Source organism: Capra hircus, chromosome 13, assembly GCF_001704415.2.
Source record: "Capra hircus breed San Clemente chromosome 13, ASM170441v1, whole genome shotgun sequence".
NCBI classification, from domain to species: domain Eukaryota; kingdom Metazoa; phylum Chordata; class Mammalia; order Artiodactyla; family Bovidae; genus Capra; species Capra hircus.
Window position 1 is genome coordinate 69643281 of NC_030820.1, and position 24363 is coordinate 69667643.

A 24363-nucleotide genomic window follows, 5' to 3' on the forward strand; every position below is an offset into this window, starting at 1 on the left:
CTTGAGTTTGAGGAATGGAGTGTTCACTGGAATTTCAACTCTCTGACATTGACCAGGGAGTATCCTATAAGGGAACTGAGAGGACCAATCGAGGATTCTGGAGCAATCTTTGTGCATAATGAGGAGTGCAAATTGCAAGCCCAAGTGTCCTCCCTGCCCACTGAAGATCAGCCAAGGATTTGAAGGGGTGAGTTCTTTTATAGCTTCTGACCCATCATTCAAACTTCTTCTAAGAATCTGCATCTTCAGAGTGGCACACAGAATAGGCATATAGCCAGAAAATCTCAACAGTTTGCAATTAGAGAAGTAGGAGCCCAGCCGATGAGGGTCAAAGTATAAAGACTTCCCTTGTCACTGCCCCGCCCCGCCCCGCCCCACCCCGCCCCACGTGGACGCTGCAGAGAAGGCCCTATACCTTGGCGAAAGTGGATCCTTTCCCCTCAGACTGGATGGTGATGGTATGTGTCCTCCTCTGCAGGATCTGGTCTATGTCTTCTTCACAGAACTTGGAGCCTTCGTCCTCTTCATCCATCAAGGCGCCGTAGGCACCTTTCCGGAGCAAGTCCTCTACCTCCATCTTTGAGAGCTGCTGTACCTGGATGGGTCACCAAAGGCTACTCACAAAGTGGGAAATGCACAGGAGGAAAACAGCCTCAACTCTGACCTTCAGGACTCAGCACACAGTTCCTCCACTCATTGCTCATGTCAGAAGAATAAAGACATGGACAATGAGCTTTAGAAAATGAAAACCCAGATAAAGACATGCAGGAGAATGATGGGGAGGGCGGGCAGATGATCCTCTACAGGGTGCCCTGGAATAAAACCCAGCCCAGGACCCAACAGCCCTAACATTCCTCAGGATGTTGGTTATTATCAAATGTCACAAACTGTTAAAACTAGGCACCACAGGAGAGAATATGTTTAAGGTTTATTTTATGTTTTAGTTTGAGTCTGTATCTTTAAAAACCTCCAGATGGACCAAACTGAGCTAAAGAATAATGATTTATTCATTATTAAATAAAAACAATAGTATTGGAAATGATGTCATTTCTTAACTAAAGAGAGGATCCCATGCCAAGTGTGATCTGCTCAATTGCTTGCTGAAAACAGGAAATGGGAGTTCAAAACACCCTTTCCTGGTTCTAATTAAGAATCTGGTTCTCTTTATATCAGTCACAGGAGGGAATTCCATGACTCCCAGCACTGTACCATGAAGTATTATACTTAGCAGCATATGCATAGCTAAGAGGATACAGAACATCTGGACGAAAGGACAGCTCACTTAGAGGGACAGAGATTAAGGACAGATATTCTGCTTTGTTTTCCTGGACTTTACTGCAACTCAAGAATCTTTGCAGCAATTTTTATCCCCTCCAGAGGTGGGAAAAAAGATTCTATTCACTGCCATGTTTCAAGCTGATTGATAATTTATTCATTCATTTCTTCATTGACCGTGATGCACTGAACGTCTTTAATATGCCAACTACTCTAAGGGGTGCTGGGTATGGAATAGCTCACCTTCAGGGAGCTCCAAGTTTGCAGTATCAGATAAAGCATGGTGACAGCAGATAATTTGTAGAGCCGAGAGGGTTAAGATCGACTCATTTCCAAAGGGCAATGTTAAAAGTCTATTCATGGGGTGGGTGGGAGGGAGGCTCAATGGGGAGGGCATATATGTATACATATAGTTGAGTCACGTTGTTACACAGCAGAAACCAACACAGCATTGTAAAGCAATCATCCTTCAATTAAAAAATAAAAATATAAATTAAAAAAATAAAAGTTTTTTTTTACTGAAATGGTATTGAATGTTGGGCAATCCTACCACCTAACTGCTCCTATGGATTCCCTTATCCATCTAGAGATGCAGAGATTCACCCTCAGTAATTCTCTATTCCACGGGATTGACTGTCAAAGGTGTGTGCGTGTGTGTGTGTGCTCAGTTGTGTCCAACTCTTTGTTACCCCATCGACTGTAGCCCGCCAGGCTCCTCTGTCCATGGAATTCTCCAGGCAAGAATACTGGAGTGGGTTGCCATTTCCTTCTCCAGGTGATATTCCCAACTCAGGGATCGAATGTGTGTTTCTTGCGTGTTCTGCACTGGCAGGCAGATTCTTTACCACCATGCCACCCGGAAAGCCCCCAAAGATGTGCGGCCTGACTCAATTTAGTGAAAGGGAACCTTACAACAGCCGTAGGAGTACAGGCTTCTGGCAGGTGGGGGTGGAGGGGTCTGGGCTGCATGACAACCCCGTCTCCGGGCCTAAGGGCAGCCCCGGCATACTCACGCCATTCGTGCTGCCCTTCCGGTTGATGTCCTGAAGGACGGCCTTGTCCAGGCCCAGCTTCAGGCTGGCTTTGTCGAACATTTCCCGCTCGTAGGAGTTCCGCGTGATGAGGCGATACACCTTCACGGCTTTACTCTGGCCTATCCGGTGACACCGGGCCTGAGCCTGGGGAGGAACGAGGGGCACACGCGTCAGGGCACCAGACAGGACGGCGTCAGCCCAAGGGATGGGGAAATGATGCTATGTTCCACGGGGTGTGAGTGGCTAGCTCTCAGAGGTGGGAATCACGGGACTGACTGTGGAGCAGAGCTCACCCTGGTGCCAGCCATCCCTTCCTTTCACCTCCCGTTATTTATGGGGTGACCCTCGTGTGCTGGGATACAGTGCCGAGAGGGACCTGGCTTCCTCCCTCCCCAGCCTGCGGTGTGCGTGCAGGCACTCGGTCCCCGGAGGCTGCCCTGCTCTCTGGGGAAATGTGCCATTCAGAGCCAGCAGCCCCCGCTTGCTAAGTTGTTTTCATTTTACCATAGAAATTTTCACACATAAGACAAAAGCAGAGAAAAGTACAAGGACCTCTTGTGGTCATTCTTATTTCACGTCTCTGCTATGCCTTGATCCTCTAAGATTATTATGGATATCGTTTCATCTTCACATACTGTAATACGTATTTCTAAATATAAGGACTCCTGTAAGATATATTACCATGGCTCTACTTCAGAAAATCAGCACTGAGTACTATCTAGCCAGTGTTCCTATTTCCCTGCTTATCTCATATATATGTTTTTAAGTTTACTTGTTTGGATCAAGATTCAAACGAAGCCCATGTGTTATAACTGGTTGATATATTTCGTGTCTCTTTTAATCTACAGATACTCCCTGCCTGAATTCTCTCCTTTTATAAAATGCAGCTTCTTTGCTGAAGGGACCAAACACCTCTTCTGTAGCTTCTCACGGTCTGTATTCTGCCACCTGTGGTTTGGCTGCTTTACTGAACAGATTCTTCTGTTCCCTTCACTCCTCTAAGCTGGAGCTACACCTCGAGACTTGATGAGGTTGAGATGTTACCTTTGGCAAGTGTATTTCACAGGTGGTGTATAAATTTCCATCAAAAGGTATATGATGTCTGGTTTGTCTTTCTTTCGAAGCTGATGATCACTGCCCAGACTCATTATATCATTAGGGGTTACAATTCCCCTCTCTGATTTTTTTGGTGACCCTGATGTACAGTTCATAAAGGAGAGACAAGCTAGATGTCTGGCTCTTTCTCTTCATATTTAATCAGTTTCCAAATGAACACCCTCCAGAAGTGACTAACAAAGATCTTTGTAATTAGTTTTTTAAGTAATACAATGAAAGTATGCATTTAAATAATACATGTGCTATTTTTTTTTTTTTTTACTGCATTTACTGCTGTTATTATTCTTAATGCTGTTCAAATATGGCCTGTGGGAACCTCTTCGTTGGCTCCTGGCTTTCTGAGGAAGACTAGAAAAAATTCTGATATTGTATTTGGAGGCATCAGTATAAACTCACAGTTGGAGTATGCTGTGTGTAAAGAAAAAGATATGGATATGTTCATATGTTACATCAAAGATGAGCAGTCTCTGACAGCTCCCTTGCTTTCTGGTATGATAACATGTTCCATGCTCCCACTGCATATTTCTTGCCTAAACCCAGATTCAGCCCTCTTTTCAAGGAGTCCAAGAGCCTCTTTTGCTCTAGTGGCAGTGAGACAACAGTCTGGATGCTCACTGCCACTTGCTTGCTTGGTCATTGGTCCTGGGTCTACTCAGTGGGCAAAAGTACAAGTGTTTGTGTGTGTGTGTAGTGTGTATGATCACGTGCACACATAAGACCAAACGCATCATGAAATCATACTGACAACTTTTAATTCCAGTTTGGGACTATGGGATTTTATCTTCCTTAACCACTGACAACTTTTAATTCCAGTTTGGGACTATGGGATTTTATCTTCCTTAACTACACATCTTTTTAACTACACTGAAAAGCTCAGTTCTCAACCATGCCAATATCACTACCTATTTGATCTATCCCACAATATATACCAGAAAAATAGCATCATCATGATCCCTTCTCCCAAAAACTCAATTACCGAAAACAATGTAAGACTTATTGCCCTCCCACTCTAGGCCATATCTCATTAAGTATGCACACTCAAACTGCAGTGTTTTATACACATACTTGCAAATAGGTTTCTTTTATACAGTGTCAAGATTGGCAATTCTAGAACACTTTCTGTGTAATCTAGGGTTGAGCGAATTAGTGAATATACTGAGGGTAAGAGGAGTCAGGCTTTTCATTGCTGACAAAGGAAGTTACAAACATGGAAAGAAGAAAAACTAGAAAACCTCTCTGTGGTGTCAGACTGGATTTGGAGGTTATCAGTATTGTCACGGTTAGGTATGCAGGTGTGTGTACATAGTCACACATATACAGACATAGAAACAGACATAAATGTGTATTTATGTTTATACGTTTAGGTAGACAAATGCATGTTTATACACACATATACACATGAAGGCATCATATTTATTATGTGTATCTGGATTCCCTTTGTGTGTGTGTATTCTGGCTCTGTCCACTGAGAGGGCCTGGGCGCAATGGCATCCTAGTAGCAAAGAACATACCTAACTCTCAGATCTTGGTTTCTAAATTCCATTCTCCATAAGAAGAACAAGGCCTATCAGAGAAGTGCTTAATTCTCGGGCCAGGGGAGGCAGTCTGAAACAGATCACTATGCCAGAATGTGAGGAAGAACTCAAAGGATGATGGAGACACATCAAAATAATACCTGAAAGTTGAAGAGGCGTCCACTGGCTGGGTCTAGGACTAACTCAACATCAAAATAAATAAAATGATAGACTATAACCCACTGAACAGAAGAAGAATCCATGAGTACATACTGACATAAACAAGCTAATGGGAGAAAAGGGAAGACTCTTCCATGGAGTAGAAAGTCAATAACAAATGTAGAATGACTGTTAGAAAATCAACACTTTGCAACCATCACAGTGATGACTGATCCAGGCAAAAAGGATCAATGGAAACTAAAGCCACTGGGTGAAACTTTGATGAGGAAGAGTATATTTACATACTCTCAAAGCATCTCTCCAAAATTCCTTATTAATTTCAGAGGGAAATGAGCAACTTCACAGTGGAGAAATCCAGCAGACGCCACTAACCGAGCTCAAAGTGCTGATTATCGACAAATGAACGTTGTGTTCCTGTAGACGTGACACCCTGAGAACGACCTATCACTGAGAGGGGTATCACTGAACCCGGGCCCAGTCCTGAGGAAATGCAAACACAGAACAAGGGACCATCTGAAAAACATACAGCCTGCACTCACCAAAGACATCAAGGGGGTGGGAGAACGAGAAATATCAAGCAGCTGATCCACTAAAGGAGACGAAAGAGGTAAGAGAACTGTAATGGGTGATCCTGGTTTGGATCCTGGGGAGGAACACTGAGTTGGCCAAAATGCTCATTCAATTGTGCAAAACAAAACAAAACAAAAAATCCCTGAACCAACTTTTGGCCAACCTAATAGCTAGAAAGGATGTTGAAAGAAATGATAAAATCTGAATATGCACGGTGGATTGGAGTTGTTGCTGTTTAGTCATTAAGTCGTGTCTAACTCTTTGTGACCTCATGGATTAATGTGGGGAGAAATGAAACAAACCCTAAATATCAAAAGCAAAATCAAACAGTTGAATCTAGCTGTATATGACATGGACAGCATAACCCCAAGAGAGAGATTACTTCAAGCGTTTGTATTTAATTTTTCAATACCTTCATTGTGATATAATTTCAGTTTACAACTCCAATATGCCCTTTATCCAGATTTACCATTTTCCCTCACTTATTGTACCATTTCTGCCCTAACTCTCTCCTGTCTCTCCGAGTACACACAAAGACATAAACACACGTGTGCACACACACAGGCCACTTTTTGTCTGAAACATTTGAGAGTAAGCTGTCCCAAGTGCTTTAGTCTTGCACACTAAAGTGTGCAAGGACAGTCTCTTATATAACCACAGTTCTCAGGATCAAGAAATAAGGATAGTGTCTCTACATTAATTTAACCATGTGAGAATGGAAAATGGCATTTTGATAACATACTTTAAGCCTAATGAAAACTTTGGTCCAATGAAAAGAAAATCCAGACAAGAGGGGATATGTGTGTAATTACAGCTGATTTACTCTGCTGTACAGTAGAAACACAACATTGTGCAGCACCTATACTCCAATAAGAAATAGTTAAAAAAAAAAAAAAACAGTTTAGTCCGAGACTGCTGTTGTTTAGTCGCTAAGTTGTGTCTCTTTTGTGACCTCATGCATGGACTGTAGTCCTTCCAGCTCCTCTGTCCATGGGATTTCCCCAGAGTAGGATACTGGAGGGAGAAGGCAATGGCACCCCACTCCAGTACTCTTGCCTGGAAAATCCCATGGATGGAGGAGCCTGGTAGGCTGCAGTCCATGGGGTCGCCAAGAGTCGGACATGACTGAGCGACTTCCCTTTCACTTTTCACTTTCATGCACTGGAGAAGGAAATGGCAACCCACTCTAGTGTTCTTGCCTGGAGAATCCCAGGGACGGGGGAGCCTGGTGGGCTGCTGTCTATGGGGTCGCACAAAGTCGGACATGACTGAAGCGACTTGGCAGCAGCAGCAGCAGCAGCAGGATACTGGAGTGGGCTGTCATTTCCTTCTCCAGGGGATCTTCCTGCTTCAGGGATTGAACTTGTGTCTCCAGGGCATCTCCTGCATTGCAGGCGGACCCTTCACCACTGAGCCACTGGGGAAGCTTTCATAGAATATGGGTTAATAATTCTGAAACTATTTGATCTATGCGTATACTAAGAGCGAACAAGTGAGTAAAGGTATGGTATTATGATAATGAGACCAGGCTTCTCACAGCCAGAGAAAGGAGTTACAAATACGGAAGAGTGCAGAAGGCTACAAGGAGTCCTGTGGTGTTGGGACGGGGATCAGAAATCTCACGACAGATGAGCAGATACAGAAGGAATACAGGTGTCTGGTACACGTGCTTGTGTCAGCACGCACACCTGTGTTTCCTGGCTGTCTGCCTGGGGAGCCTAGAAGCAGTAACACTCCAGTAGCAGGGCGTGCTCAGTCACTTCAGTCGTGTCTGACTCTCTGCGACCCCGTGGACCATGGCCTGCCGGGTTCCTCTGTCCGTGGGATTCTCCAGGCAAGAATACTGGAGTGGGTTGCCATGTCCTTCTCCAGTGATTAAAGTATGAAGTGAGTGAAGTCACTCAATTGTGTCTGACTCTGCGACCCCACGGACTGGAGCCTACCAGGCTCCTCTGTCCAGTAGCAGTGGGTACACTCACAAGCCAGACCTTGATTTCTACAAGCTGTTCTCAACTAAACGGAAACCAGGGAGCCTTTGAGACAGCCAGTTCTGTGGACCTGAACCTGAACGTCTCGTGGTGCCAGGAAGTAGAGGAGTACTCACAAACTGACGGTGCTGGTGGTGGTTTAGTCATTCAGTCGTGTCTGACTCTGGCGACCCCACAGACTGTAGCCCACCAGGCTCCTCTGTCCACGGGATTCTCCAGGCAAGAACACTGGAGTGGGTTGCCATTTCCTTCTCCAGTGGATGTTTCAGACCCAGGGATGGAACCCGAGTCTCCTGCATTACAGGCAGATTCTTTACCAACTGAGCCATGAAGGAAGCCCCACAAACTGACGGAACCATGTCTAAAGGATAGGAGCCAATCTAAAGGGGCTCCCAAAAGACCAAATCCAAACAGCAAAATAATGAGAGGAATGGATTCTAACCTGTAAGATAAAATAAATATTCAAGAATCCATACCGATGTGGGGGACAAACAACAGCTCTTCTTTACAGTTAAGAGTCCAATTCCGACTGCAGAAGGAATGACTAAAATAGAAAATTACCATTAGCCAAACACACCATGGTATTAATTACTGAAGGCAAGAACCACTGGTGGATGCTAAAATTAACAGGCAAAAGTATGATAAGAAAACAATATTTATAGCATCTCAAAATATCTCCTCCCAAGAAACTGACTATGTTTCAAGGTAAAAATAGTAACTTTACTGTGGAGAAACCTGGCAGACACCACCTCAACCAAGTAATGAAGCTTAACAATCATGAGTAGTAAGACGTATCGACATCACATACCCCCCGAGAAGGACATAACATCACTTCTATGATATTCATGCCAAAAGTGCATAACCTCAAATCTGATCATGAGAGAAATGTCAGGCAAACCCAAAGTGAGAGACAATTCTACAAAACACCTGGTTAGTACCCTTCAAAAGTGTCAAGGGCATGAAAGATGAGGAAAGACAGGAGCTGTCACAGATTATAGGCGGCTAAGGAGTTGTAATTTCTAAAGGAAACGTGAGATCCTGAACTGGATCCCAGACCAGAAAAAGGAGCATTTGCAGAAAAATGAAGGAATCTGAATAGGGTCTATAGATCAGAGTATTGTACGGACGTTAATTTCCTGGTTTTATTAATTACACTATGGTCATGTGTGCTGCGTGCTGAAGTCACTCAGTCGAGTCTGATTCTTTGCAACTCCATGACTGCAGACTGTAGACTCTGTCCATGGCATTTCCCAGGTAAGAATGCTGGAGTGGGCTGCCATTTCCTTCTCTGGGGGATCTTCCCAACCCAGGAATCAAACCTGCATCTCCTGCTTGGCACGAGGATTCTTTACCACTGAGCCACCTGGGAAACGGGTATGGTTATACAAAATGATAACATTAAGGGAAGCTGGGCAAAGGCTCTTAGAATGTTGCACTATCTGGCACTTTTTACTTAAAATGACTTCAGAATAAACAGTTTTTAAGAGATTTTGTTCTATAATGGTATATTTAGGATGGTTCCAAAGTTGAATATACAAAAAGGCATTTTCAGAAAAACTAGTTTCTATACATCACTTCTCTGTTCTCTCACCCTGACCCCCTCCCCCAATAGGTAACCATTTAAAATGAAGGTTTTTGTTTACCTCTCCATGGCAGGGAAGGCATGACAGATAGACAGACATCCAGCCTTTTTAGATAAAGGCTGGCATACTATATTTTTTCTACCTTATTTTTTTTCAGCCAACAATATCTTTAGGAGATGACTCCAGAGCAGTGTGCAGAGATACTTCCCATTCTCTTATTGGAGCTGAGTATATTATCTTAGTCAATAAGTCTCCTACGGATGGACAACTAAGTTGTTTAGTTTTTGGCTATTACAATTAGTTCCCACACCTTCTTTCACTGTCTTTAGTGGTAGTAAATCTTTATTATTATTAGGAGGAAATCTGATGGCCAGCTCTGGTAAATAAAGGACATGATCAAGTTAAGTAATATGCTTTTATGGATTATGGAGACTATGAAGTAGTAGTAATATGTGGTTCCTGCCAAAGCAGGAGATGCAGGTTCAATCCCTGGGTTGGGAAGATCCTTTGGAGGAGGAAATGGCAACCCACTCCAGTGGCTTGCCTGGAAAATTCCATGGACAGAGGAGCCTGGCGGGCTATATCCACAGGGTCACAAGAGTTGGACATGATTGAGAGACTAAACAGCAACAATATGTGATCATTAAGTACTGGCATTGATTTTCTTATTTTTTTGGTTCATCTGGTATTGAGGGAAAATTACAACAGGGAGTTTCAGAAATGTTCTGAGCAAAGGTCTAACAGAGCTGCAGACATCACCAATTTATGACCTTCTTAGAAGCGACATACCCATTGGTCCTTGCTATCAGCATCGTGATTCTTACACAAGGGCAGCCACGTCTTTGGCTGAGACCATTTCCAGCCTCCCAGAGTCAGCCAGGTCATACGGTTCTGAACAAGGACATGTAACAGCAGTCAACCTTGACTAGCTGAAAAAGTTCTGGATGCTCTTCTGAAAAAAAGCATCACGCCTTCCTTCCTTATTCCTTCCTTATTTTCCCTACCCGGGGTTTGAAGTGTCCATCCTGGAACCAACAGCGTGTAAACCACACTCATGGAGGCTGATAGAGCAGCGAGACAGAGGAACCCAGGACTCTCCAGTCAGCACGAAGCCACCTGACTAGTCCTGGCATATCTATCTCTGGAGTCCTTGCCAATTAAGAAAAAACACACCTCTGCTGGGGGTACAGGGGTGGGGGTGGGCAGGGGGTGCTGTCACAAGTAGCTGGATGGTACCAAGAGACCAAGATGACTGACTTACAGGGTGAATTCTGTCCCATTTAAGAGATTGTCATTTCACAATTCAATCTCATATACTCCTTATTTTCCTTATCAGAACTCACACACACACACACACACACACACAACTTGGTAGACAGAGGAACATTCAGAACTAAGGTAGCAACTGAGATGAAGTCCAAACGAAACACATTAGCAAAGGTATAAACACAGAACCTCTGCTGGAGTCAGGGCCCCTGTCCCAGGCGGTGGTGCTACCCCTTTACCCCACAACCTCCACCCAGGGAAATCAGAGCTCCAGTGCTCTCTGCATGATTTGAGAGCTCGACGGTTGTTCTCTACTTTTTAATACCAAGAGCTTCCAAGAAACATACGAGAGACAAGTAGTCATGTTCAGAAAAATTTTAAACGGGTACAGATCCCAATGACTGCGATGGGAAGACAGAGGGAGTCTCAGATTTCCAACTGATTCCAGCTCTCAATTCACGGTGGTTAAAGGTCCAAGTCTAGAACCTTGCATCACGTCTCTACAATCACATGAAAATTCGAAGGTCGATATGAGGAATCAGGCATGCTGTTCATTCTTCTCTTGATCCTTATACTACTTCTTCAAATGATTAGCTCTATGACATTTTAAAGGCATGTTTTAAAAAATACTTTAAAATACTACTTGTACCTTAAAGAAAACTTACATCATCAGAGAGGTTAAAAGAATTTCCCAGAGTGTCCTCTAACTCAAGCACTGTGAGCATGCTGGGACACTCTGCCAGTTCATGACACATGAATTACATCTCAAACCCAGCGGTTTGACATTTCTCCTGGTACTCTGTAGTCTGGGTCCGCGGGCCACCTACTCATCAGAGGAGGACTCAGGGGCTCTCAGTGTAGTATGAACCAGGGCCCCAGGAAGCTGCCTCCCTTCAGCCATCTCCTTTGCAGGCCTACTTTGGAATCTGATTCCATTCCTCCAGGAATAGATTCCTGGGGGAAAGGCACATTCCCTCTGACAGCGGAAACATCTCTGGGGAAGAGCACAGGTATCGGCCCACCATGCTGTGTTTCCACTGTGTGGTTCTGAAGCCTTGCACGCTTCTGCCTCCCCAGGGCCTGGCCTCAGGTGGAGCACTCCTAAACGTGTCCCCTGGTCAGGCAAGAGCTGGCTGAGGACAGGAAGGAAGGAGAGGTGAGCGAACAGCCTGGGAAAAGGGATTTTGGGGACAGCAGAAAAGAGGAGCAGGGAGTGAGATGGAGAGTCCACTGAAGAGAGGGGCAGGAGAGACCTCAAAGGAGCTTGACTCACTTTCTCGGGGACTCACGCTCTGCCGTGAGCACCCCACCTGTGTCAGGCGTGCCACCGGCGCTCCCTCCACTCTAAGTGGCCACACATCTTGTCCCCTCTGTCTGGAACATTCTTCCTACTGATTTTGTATCCTAAGATTCCCACTCCCATCATTCGGATCTCCCCCAAGATGTCACCTTCTTGAAGAAGGCTTCCTAGGCTACCCTCTAAATCAGGGCACCCAACCCCCATCATTCGTGTCCTCTTACCCTGTGCTGTCTCTGTGTATTGCTGTCTGGGGCTATATGACTTATTCTTCCCTGTTTATTGTCTGCTTCCCCCACTAAGACGAAGGCTCCAAGAGAGCACACACCACGGGTCTTGCTCACTGCTGTGTATTTGACAGTTTAAACATGTCCAGCACATTCTGGCACATCTCAGCATTCAGCAGTCACTGAGCACCTGGACCATTTAACAGAGCAGTCACAAAGTCTTCCTTTCTTCTAGCAAAGAAAAGTAAACTCGATGGAGTTCACGCACACTATCAGTATCAAGAGGTGGTGCCAGCAGAGGCAACGGCCACAGGGACGAGCCCCTCTCCCCACTCAGAGCAGAGAGTCAGGTCCCCACTCCTCTGGATGGGTTCCCTCCTCCCTTCCAAACCCTCTGCAGAGGCCACATTACCTGTGGTTGTGCTCTCGGCCAGGATGCCTGCACCCAGGCTTCCTGAATTCCCCCTTTTGGGGCCTCATCCACAGGAAGGACGGGACCTGGGCCACGTTACCACTGTTATCGTGCGGCCTCTGCAAGGGTGGCACGTGCCCTCAGAGCTGGAGTGGTGCTGGCTTTTTAAAACATATATATTTCTCCAACAAGTCCTAAAACATATATATTTCTCTAGTTCAATCCCCAAAGCACAGAAAGCTCCAGCAAAAAGATCAGAAGGCTGAATGAATGAACTTTCAATAATCGTTAATGAAAAAACACTAGAAAAGGCAACACTGTGCTGACTTGGGCTGAGTTTTCAGACAGTGCAGCTCTGTTTCACGGCCATGGACGCTGGCTTGTCTGCAGCCCTGCCCCGGGGACTCGGGCTGACTTCAGCTGAGCCCAATTGTCACCCCCGCTCCCGCCCCATCCCAACCTGGTCGGCTTCCTTGTCGAGGCTCAGAGGGGGTCTGCCTAGGATCAGTGGAGAAGCAGTGTCCTAGCAGTCCCTGCCTCCCCACACTGCCCCAACTCTGGAGAAGCACGGATTGCACCAGATCTGCCCAGGCTGTTTGAGACCACAGTGAACACTGAAATTCACTATCTGAACCTGACCTCTGGAGCTACGCTAAATTTCACTAGCATAGAAGGTAAGACCATGTTCATATGGGACTCTTTTTTCATGGTCCTGACGTTTTTATTGGGTAGAACGTGCTTCAATCCACTCGTAAAGGAATGTTCTATGTCACACCCATTTTCCAAGAAGAATAATGATCATCTTCAATCAGGGTAGAAATTGTGGCTCTTCAATAACCATGAAGAACTACACATGACCAAAAACTTTCACTCATATACGGAAAATGTCAGAATACGGGCATACGTGTGAACGACTGTGTATGTTGATGTGACCTAACTGGCTAGCAAGGGCAGAACCCGGGGAACGGTCAGGTTGAGTTTTCTGCTCTGTTAGGGACAGGAATGCATTTCACCAATGTTCACAGCTGATTTAGCTGCAGTCCTGTGAACCACACGCTGGTCTCGGCACCCCAGTCTCCAGACTTTGTCTTCTACATCACATTCCCAGCACGTGGGTGAAGGGTAAACGCCAGGGAGACTGTGCTGAATGTGCATGGTTTTGGGGGGGCATTGTCTAGGCCCTTGTACTCCCCTCCCCATGCCAGGCAAGCCGAGAACACCCTGCTCCATCTCTGGGGGGCAACTCAGAACAGCCCACCATAACCACAGACCCAGTTCCCTGCCCTAAAATTACTCTATGTATCCCAATTCTTTCATTTCTACCTAGTCTGATCAGATGTCTCAAAAACAAAGGAGAGTTCCCCCTTGGTTACAAAACTGTAACTAAAAATAATCCCAAAGGCAGCCAGTCTGGGAGACCACAAGTTGAGGAATTCCAGCTCTAACATGGACTTGGGGCTGTTCACTGACACCATCATTCATGATCTTCTGCACGTTCTTGGACAAGTGCCTGCCTGAATCACCCGGGCGCTCATGGCCCTTGTTTCTCCACCAAGGCTGAGTGTTAGAGGAGTTCAGAAGCTGACTCGGCATACGAAACCCTCACACAATCCAACTTCAGTCTGGACATCCCCACTAACTTCTTGACGCATCTCTTGTGACTCCCCCAGCAGTGGACACTAACAATGGCCATTCCAAAGCTGCTCCCTTCTCCCTTTGAGAGCCCTGCCCACCCCATCTGACCAGACAAATCCATCACTTCAGGGGGGACTGATCTACCTCCTTCAGGCCTAGACATTCTCACTCTTGCTCATTCCATTTTTTGGCACTGCACCATCAATGTCTAGATGCCTCTGGCTGTGACCCATCTCTAAATGCCAGCCCTATGCTTTTAATTTTCCTTTTGCAAGTCCTTCAGGCATGCCCAGCTAACAGAGCCTCCAAATGGCCACGCATCACCGGCCCAGGTACCAAGCCTCATCGTCAGGTGAGCGCTGTGAAGGAGCACAGAGCTTTACAGCTGTTGAGAACTTACGACTTAAGGAACCATCTGCTTTAGGGTTGGCAAACATCTTCTCTAAGAGTAAATATTTCAGATGCTTTGGGCTATGAGGGCCCTATTGCAAGACTCAACTCTGCCACTGTAACATGAAAGCAATCAGAGATAATACAGACACAAACGGGTGGGGTTATACTCCACTCAGACCATTTTTAAAAACAGGCAGCTAGCCCAAGGCGGTAGTCTCCCGCCCCAATTAGGTTCCCGCTGCTGACCTTGTCAAATACTGGTTTCTACTGATTTTTAGCACCGTGGTGTTGAGTATGTTAACTTCTTTAAAAATTGGTTATTCATTATATCTAGCAACTCTTTGGGTTTTTTTTTTTGGTGGCCTCGCAGCTTTGGTGGGATCTTTGTTTCCTCACCAGGGATGGAACCTGCACCCCGTGTTGGAAGCACAAAGTTATAATCACTGGACCTGCCAGGAAAGTTCAGCAACTCATCCTGGACCCAAATATCCCATCACTAGCAGAAAGGCCTGATGGTGAGCTGGTCATAGCCGCTGATTTTTCAAGTTAGATGTTGAATAATGTGCCACAAAATTTGTTTTAAGATCATTTTTTTCCCCCCTGAGTTTTATCCAGTTGTCACCAACACGATAATTCAGAGCACTGCTATTTAAACTAGGAGACTGTTTTCTTCCAAAAAAACGTTATTTGGAAACTTGTTAAATGAAAAAGATCGAACAGAGTGACTCTGTGTGACGTGGTGGGCAGGGAAGAAGCCAGATGCCCATCACCTTAGCTCCCTTTCCCTGCATCCCTTCCCTGGCAGTACCCCCTAGGGCACCTCCTCAGTTTTGTGAAACAGCAGCCTTCAAACTTCTCCTATCAGTCACTCTTATCAGTATCATGAAACAGGCTCTGAGGTCCCACTGTTCTCCCCACCACAAACTCACACTCTGATTATCAGCAGATGTTCCAGGAGCCAATACACACGTGGGATGAAGCGTGTCATTAATGGTAATGAATGGAACTCTGGGATCTAAAATGATTAGGATCTTTTGGACTGACTTATTGTGCAATCTAGTTAAAATGTCTTTTTTTTTTTTTTTAACTTTCAAACAGGGTTGATAAGGAATTCTGAACCAGAAGGATCAGCTCTCTCATTTTCTTGTTTGTTTACATTTGCTTTTAAAATGCATTAACTCCAACCCTTGCAATAATCTTTTAGAGCCAGTCATTTTTTAAAACCAAACATTATTCAGTTTGGTTAAAACTAACAAATTTAATCTTCAAATACAGTTAAGTCCCCTACAGGTGAACCTTCAGGTGGTAAGCTTTCAAAGATGCGAACATGCATCTGGTTCCAGCAAGGCCCAGAACCTGAGTGAAGCTGCAGCTGCCCTCCGCCTCCTCCTGTTGACGACCCTTCAGCTCTGCCATCTCCCACCTCCTCTGCCTCCTCCAGTCAGTAATTATTCTTGCCTGTTCGCTCGATGCCAACCCCTGCTGGCCAGCTGTTGTACTGTGCTACTGTACTTTTCAAGGCACTGCAGTGTCAGATTAAAAATGCTTCTGCTATTTTTGTGCTAGTTTGTTTTTATTGGCTATTATTTGTGTGAAAAGTTACTATAAACCTATTGCATCACAGTACTATATAGCTGAATGTGTTAGTTGGGTACCTGTGGCCACTCTGCTGGACTTAAACGAACAAATCGGACTTACAAATGCGCTCTTGGAAAGGAACTCATTCCTATGTAGTAGGCGACCCATACTTAACGGCCACACTGACTCTAATGTGCTACCTTAAGCGGGGAGCAAAGGAACTAACGTGGATGCCTCAGTCACCCCAGCCACACCAGGGAACCTTCCCACACCTCTGGGTCATCTTCCTGTACTGTAAACGACATACAACTACCTCACAACCAAAGTGAGTGAAAATGCCAGAATCAATCCATATGTCAAGAATTAGAAAATTGCTCAAGCTTAGTATCTTGCTTTATGTCTGATAATAACAATGAAGAATAGCTCTACTCTACATTTTGGAAGCTACCACTGCAAAATACCATTTGATTTATCATAAAAGAAAAAAAAAAAACCCCACTCTGATTAGTGGGGAGGCTCGACATTTACTTCTTCCTTAGTTGTACCCGCTGACCGAGGCCCTGAGCCTGCCATCCGGCCAATGCTGTAGCAGTAGCATGGAGCGTGGCAGACTCTCTCTGTAGCCAAGCCAGGCCCTGCCGTGAGGTTCTTAGATTCAGGGACACCTAAGGCAAACAGCAATCATCCTATGGTTACCTGCAAGTCATTTTGTGGGTTCCAGTCTGAATCAAATATGATGCAGGTATCAGCAGCTGTGAGATTGATCCCCAGGCCTCCCGCTCGGGTGCACAGAAGAAAGACAAAGCGGTCTGAGTCTGGCTTACAGAACCGGTCGATGGCTGCCTGGCGCAGGTTTCCCCGTACTCGCCCATCAATTCGCTCATAGGTGTATCTGAGGGGACCCAAACGAACGAAAGCCCAGGCGTTAATCATGACTTCAGTGGAGAACAGGCAACAACGCAGGAAGCTGGTGACTAACGGCCTTACACCCCTCACTTCTACATATGGACCCAGTGTCACAGTCTATAAAGAATCCCCCCCCTCTGTATGCAGCAGGGCAGACACCTGAAACCGTGCTGCAAAATGTCCCCCCCTCAAAACAAACAGAAACCAAACCAAAACAAAACACCAGCCACAGACTACAGAGGACTAGAGGAGCTGTGGACAAAATATCAATCCCCACTGCCTGGGCAAATTTACTCGCAGTGTTCCCAACTGTCTTGCACTGAATCTAACCGTAAGACCGGGAAAGAAAAATAAAAGCCTCAACCATCTTTTAGTTGAGAGTGTAGCATGGAATCAGAGTTCGAATCAGGCTCTATCTGCTTTTGGATGGACTGAGAATGGACAGGCTGTCTTGTTACGTCTCGGTTGGTCATTTCTACCCTAACAGTTCCTTGAGGTTCTAGAAGCAGAAAGCAACGTCTCCAAGTTTATAGCTGAAACCAGGGTCTTCTGGGCAGTATGTTGCCAAGCACATAGGGAGAAATTGCAAGAAAGGTTTCTGGGCTGAGTCAGGTTGGAAAGAAGCCAGAAGAATTTTTAGAGGAAAATAAAATGAGGAAGTAAAACTGAAAGTTACTAAGAAGGCACATACCTGTGTGGAAAGTTAAGAAACGAAGGTGGACAGCACTGTGTAGGAGAAGGTTAAGAGAGTAATTACTTTGGGAGCCTAGAACCACCTTCAAAAAACCAGAAAGTACCTTTAGGATGGAGATCATGTAATTAGCATAGAATTAAAACAGTGCCAATCTGGGTAGCTGTTGAGTCTTATCTTTTCTTATTTACCCCTTGACAACGGACAAATTAATATGAGGATGCTACCCTGGGCCCAATTTTGACCAACAAGTAAGAACTGGTTGGTAAAGTGTAAGTAATAGGAACCAAGTGAGAAAAGAATCAAGTTACCCTAGACTCCACCATAGCCAAGAATGTGAATCCTGATGAAAATCTCAGTAGCCCAGAATCTGGGAAACTGGATTGCTAAAAATTGAGATAAATGACTGGTAAGAGCTAAGGACAGATCCTCTAGGAATAGACAGCTCTGGGTGGGGGTAGCTCTAGATAACTAAATTTGGCGATATAACCCTGCCTTCTTTGAAAGTGAAAGTGTCAGTCACCCAGTCATGTCTGACTCTGCGACCCCATGGACTATAGCCTGCCAGGCTCCGCTGTCCACAGGATTCTCCAGGCAAGAATACTGGAGTGGGTAGTGATTTCCTTATCCAGGGGATCTTCCCAACCCAGCGATGGGACCTGGGTCTCCTGCATTGTAGGCATAATCTTTACCATCTGAGCCACCAGGGAAGAGGAAAATCCACATGAGAAATCACCCAAGGAAATACAGGGAGAGACACCAGACCAACTCAGGCTCAGAAGGGAAATGTACAAGGCAAAGAGCCAAGTCCAAAAAATCTGCCTTCCTTTCACAAAGCTATAGTGCACCCCTATTTGGAATTACAGGTGCAGATTTTTCCTTTCTTCTTCTTTCTTAATGCAGTTAATTTAAGAATAATACACGAGGCGATAGAAGCAAATAAATAAATAAAGCACAGCACAGGACTGTCATGAAGGTAGACTAAGGAGCTTCTATTTACACTAAAAGCCAATGGTCATAAGTCGAATTCTACACAACTACGAAGCAGTTAGATATATTATCACTGTTATTTACAACAGCCACAGCAGCGATATTCACAGCAAGCTCTGAAGTACCAAGCTCGGTGCCAGGCGCTGTGATACGTGCATTTTATGCATCCTTATATTCACTTCTTGTGATAATCCCGTGAGGCAGTTTCCCATTTTACATTTGAGCACACATCAAAAACAAACAAACAAACAACCCCCCAAAGACAAAATGACCCTCACAAACAAAACAACCTGCTCAAACAAAACAACCTGGCAAGTGAGATCCATCTGACTCAGAGTCCACCCTCTTAGTCGGTTTGTAATGTACCCTACGTGTCAATGCAGCAGAAAGATTTCCCTAAAAACTCAGAAGAGAATATTAAAGATAAAGAAGCACCTCTGGAAACCAGTTAATTCTAGTAGAAGGTGAGAACAGAAGCTACAGACATCAAACTGACTCTGATGAACCGATGCCCTGAGGACCTGCACTGAGTTACTCCTACGTTCGGCTGCATGTGTGATGCACTGGGCAGTGGAAGAAGCAGAGCACTTGGACTCAGAAGGCAGGACTGAGATTCAATTAAACAATGGCTGCCAGCGCCCCACTAGCACACATGGGTACAATCAGTGCTGCAGGCACAGAGGACTCGATGTTCTTTGACAAGATACCCCTAAAGCATCAGAGAGGAGCCAGATGCCCGAGGATCTAAGTGAGGCAGGGAACGAGCATCATATTAAGGAGGTGGAGGAACCAATAAATAGTGATGATATGGTTTGGCAATCACCTAGGGAAAACATTCCCATAAAATTAGATAGTATTTTGGCCAGAGATGATAGAACATAGTTTTAGAAATTGTCCAGGATGAGTGGAACATTACTTCTCATTTCTATCACTTACTCGGTTTTGAGAGAGTGTGCTCAAAGAACACAAAACTGCAGTAAAAATCCAGTGATTTGAGAGTTCAATTAAATCGTTCCTCACTCCCCTGACTTCTGAGCCAGATCCTTTGGCTCTTGCCCACACCCCTGTACAAGTATGGCACAGAATTAAACGGGAACAAAACCGAACTGACAGCTGGCGTGGCGACAAGGCTCAGGAGCAAAGAAAATCTTGAGGGCTAGTAAGTCTGAATGAGGAAATTACAGACATCATAAAATTTTCCATACCAAACATCGGTATAGCAGTTAACCCTCTGTGTCAACTGCATTCTGAGTGGAATCCCTAGGAGTTGATGCGGTTCATCCAACGGTAATTGTGAGTCGCTGTCAAACAGCAACAGGAAGCAGGTGGCACTCTGGAAAACCTCTGTGTGCTCAGGAGGGAGGGAGGTGGGGAAAGACACGCTTTTGGCACAACAGGAAATGCTGACCTCAGAAGGCCTGAAGGAAATGAACAATCTCGTCTCCCAGCAATAACCCAGCTGGAAAAAATAAAGACTGGGGGAAAAAAAAAACCCCACAGCACAACCATTCATGATTGCCATAAACATATAAAATTCTTACAACTAATCTGAATAAGAAATATGTGGGACTTGGCAACATGACACTAGGGGTCATGTTGGCTTGGTCACCAAGTCCCTAATACCTACAGAGGTCCCAGCACAAGGCTGGCACCTTATAAGTATTTACGGACTCAACGGTGTATACAAAAGACCTGAGGGACTGCAGTGAATATCATGTTCTTCAATGATACCAAGATGTCAGTCCTGCTCTACAACATGCGGAAGAGCTGATCAAAATCTCAACAAATGGGTATAGCTATACACAGATAAATACAGATATGCAAATGTATAATCTTTTTTTAGTAGTGAGGACTGGAGTAGTAAATACATTAAAAAAGAATAAGTCTGAAGTTCATCTGCAATAATATTGAAAATACTAATTTGCAAATAACAATATTGCAAAGCAATAGAAATATTGATCAAAAGAATAGAAAGGTTACATATTACACCCAATATATATAACATCTCAGTACGTTTCATGGATAGTGTCTTATACAAATGGGAAAAGACGAACTACTTAATAAACAGAAAATCAGACATATTTGGAAGTAAATTAAATTAGACCCCCCCATTAATGTCATTTACCAAAACTGTAGAAGGACTGAAGACTGAAATGAAGAATAATAAAATAAACCAAAGAAATCCAATTAAAGATTCAGAATTAACATACACATTTAACTCTTTTATCTCCTCAAATGTTTAAAATGATAAGTAAAGGGATTTTTTAAAAATGCATAATAATACTCTCCCCCAAATAAACCTACAAATAGAACCTAAGAAGCTATAATAAAAATTTGGAAGTTGGAAAATAAATCAAGTGATACCTGATTCAAAGAAATCCCAGATGAGAAATAGCCTAATTCAGCATGGCAGAATATCCAAAGGGATCAGGCATTGGTGGCACCAGGTACCCCGAAAGTGGGGATACAAAGAGTCTAAACATAAGAGAACTAACTAGTTGAATATTTGCTGAAGTATCTACTAGCCTATAGATCACCCACCTCAGCCTTGAGAGTGAAAAAAGACCTGTAGCTTTCTCTACCTAGGCAACACCATACAGTAAAAGGCAGAGGTGTTATACTAAAAAAGGGAAGAAGGAAAGAAAGAGATGTTGAGACTTCCCTACCTCTCTCCACCCCTTCCCCACAAGTCAGCTCCAAGTCCAAATAAGTTCCCACCCTTTGAGCAGGAGAGAGGAAGAAAAGCATCCCGAAGCACTGACGCTGGAGGCTCCTCGATGAAATGGTCCAGCTAGACGGACAGTGTTCACAGATGGAGCGGAAGGCAGCCAACACACTGGCCCACATGCCCAGAGCTTCTCATCTCTGGATGGTGCCTACCATCTGGCAGCCAAACCAGACATCTGAGGAAAGCCTCTGACCTGAAACACGAAGGCTTTGCTTCTGGTGTGGAGGGGCAAGGTTCTAACACACTAACCCTCCAGTAAACAACCGCAAGACCCTGGCAAAATACAGAAACAAAACAAGTGAACAGAAAAACCTACCTGAGAGCTAAGGAGAGCAAGCAGATTTGGGGAAAAACAGGAATCTGTGGTTTGGGCCTTGAGGGGAAGCAGGAGTTATGGCAAAGGTGCAGGACAGCTACAAGTCTTGATGAGAAGCCACTGTCTTTCTGGCCACAGGCACCAAGGAAAGCAGTCTGGGGCAGCGAGGACCACCAGAGGGTGAGAGGGGGCCTCCAGAAGGGACAGAGATGGTGAACCCCAAACTCTGGGTATAATGGCACCCTACTCCACTACTCTTGCCTGGAAAATCCCATGGGTGGAGGAGCCTGGTAGGCTGCAGTCCATGGGGTTGCTAAGAGTCAGACACGACTGAGCGACTTCACTTTCACTTTTCACTTTCATGCATTGGAGAAGGAAATGGCAACCGACTCCAGTGTTCTTGCCTGGAGAACCCCAGGGACGGGGGAGCCTGGTGGGCTGCCGTCTATGGGGTCACACAGAGTTGGACACGACTGAAGCGGCTTAGCAGCAGTAGCAGCAAGGGTCTGGCTGACCTCTGATGCACACACGCTTGGGGCAAGCTGAAAGCAGTCTGGGCTGAGACTAGACCTGCCAGACGCCAACAGCCTTTGCCTTTGAGACTCACCTACTTAACTGCCCCCAAATAGAAACCATCAACACCTCACAGCAATGTAACAGAATCCTGTATCTCCATAACAAAAATGTTCACAATGTCCAGGGGAAACGTGACCCGTTCTCAAAGGAACAGACAACAGATGTCAAATCTGAGATGCTCTGACGCTCAGACAAGAACTTTAAAGCAGCTCTTACAATCATGTTCAGTGAAGTAAAGACATGTACATGATGAGTGGAAAGATAGGAAATGAGAGCAGAGAAACAACACATCACACTAAGAAACAAATGGAAATCTCAGAACTAAAATATAATCTTTAATATAATGAAACCAATGGCATAATAAGCATGATAGAAAAGACAGATGAAAAGAGTCAGTGAACTTGAAGATAATTCAAAACAAAAGGAGAGAGAGAAAAAGGACTAGAAAAAGAATAATAAAAAGAGAGAACAGAGCCTAGGGACTTAAAGGTCAAATATAGAGGTAAATTGGAATCTCACAGGGAAACATAAAAGTAGGGCAAAAGGATAAAAAAAAGGAAATCAAAGAAATACTGACCAAAAGTTTCCTAAATTTGGTGAAAGATCTGCTTATGGATTTAAGGAGGTCAGTGAACTCTGCACAGGATGAAATCCACACATTATAGTCAAGGTGCCACAGACTGAAAATTAAAAAGAAAATCTTAGTAGAGTAAAAAAACACATTATATATGGGGGAAGAGCTACTTAAATGACTGCAAAACTTCACATCAGAAACCATGGGGGTGAGAACACAGTGGAATAGTAATTCAAAGTGCTGAAAAGAGGGAGAGAAAAAGAAAAAAGCCAACCCAGAATTCTAATATGAAAGACAGAGACATCAACAAACAAAAAGAAAAAAATTTGACTTGAGGAAACAGACACTGTAGGAAGAATGAAAAAATAAAAAATCTATCATCATTCATCTCAAAAGGGCAAGACACTGAGCCTGTGCAATAACCAGCTGAGTGCTACAAAAACTGAAAAATTACAGAAGAAAACTCAGAAATTTATGGTATTCTAGCAGAGGGAGACGGTGAAGGACAGGGAAGTCTGGCGTGCTGCAGTCCATGGGGTCACAGAGAGTCAGATGCGCCTGAGTGACTGAGCAACAAAACCAGAGGTACAGCAAAAACCAGAGGTAAATGAAATGGGATGGGGAAGTAGAGAAAACAGAAAATCAGCCGATCAGTCCAGAAGGTTTGACACACGAATAACAAAAGTTCCACAAACTGAAAGCAGGCCAGAAAGAAATAATGAAAGATAAAATACAAGAAAACACCCCCTAGAACTGACCAAGTATAATTTGCCATGGGAAAGACCTACAATACATCCAGTTCAACAGATGCCATACAAAACCCAGTTCACTGTCAAATGTCACAGTACTGGGACAGAGGACAGATCAAAGCTTCTGAACAGAAAAATCATGTCACATACACAGACCAGGAATTGGAAAGGCTCTGAATTTCTAGACAATCCTGGAAACTAGAAGACAACGGACTAACAACACCTTCAAAACTCTGTGGGAAAATTATTTCTAATCTACTCTCTCAAACTCAGCCAAATGATTGCTCAACGGTGGGAGTAAACATTCTGACAAAGTCTCAAAACCCATGTATCATTCACCCCTTCGCAAGAGCTCTCAGAAGAGGTACACAGGGTCCACCAGCAAGATTAGATTCAAGAGGAAAGGAAAAGAAAGCTGTCAGAGTGCTGAAGGAAGGGAGATCACAGACGGTGACTGAGCACCAGGCAGGAGGGGTAACTGGGCGGAGAGGAAGAGACCAAAGGCCCCGGGGGAGATGGCTCAGACAGGAAGCTGATGCGGCTGCACATAACAAAGGGGGATTCAGATGGCCACAGTGAATTCTGGACCTGAATTATAATGCGTATATTTAAAATTTCACACTGAATTTAAAAAAAAATTATAGCTTCAGGAAAGATAAAAATCATGCAAGAAACAAACAGTAAACAGCATACTACATGGCTGAGCTATAATGCATTATTTACACAAGTCGCAACAAACACTAAATAGTAATTCAACCCCAAAGT

General features: G+C 44.5%; 1 protein-coding gene across 2 annotated transcripts in view; it reads right to left on the reverse strand.

Annotated features, from left to right (window-relative positions):
- CHD6 (chromodomain helicase DNA binding protein 6) overlaps nt 1–24363 on the reverse strand; it is a 203451-nt gene that overhangs the window by 50388 nt on the left and 128700 nt on the right. For both annotated transcript variants that reach the window (XM_018057882.1, XM_018057884.1), the window contains 3 exons: nt 16765–16960; nt 2289–2453; nt 416–595 (listed from right to left, as the gene is read on the reverse strand). In XM_018057882.1, the coding sequence (XP_017913371.1) occupies nt 416–595; nt 2289–2453; nt 16765–16960 (541 nt within the window). The remainder of the gene's footprint in view (nt 1–415; nt 596–2288; nt 2454–16764; nt 16961–24363) is intronic.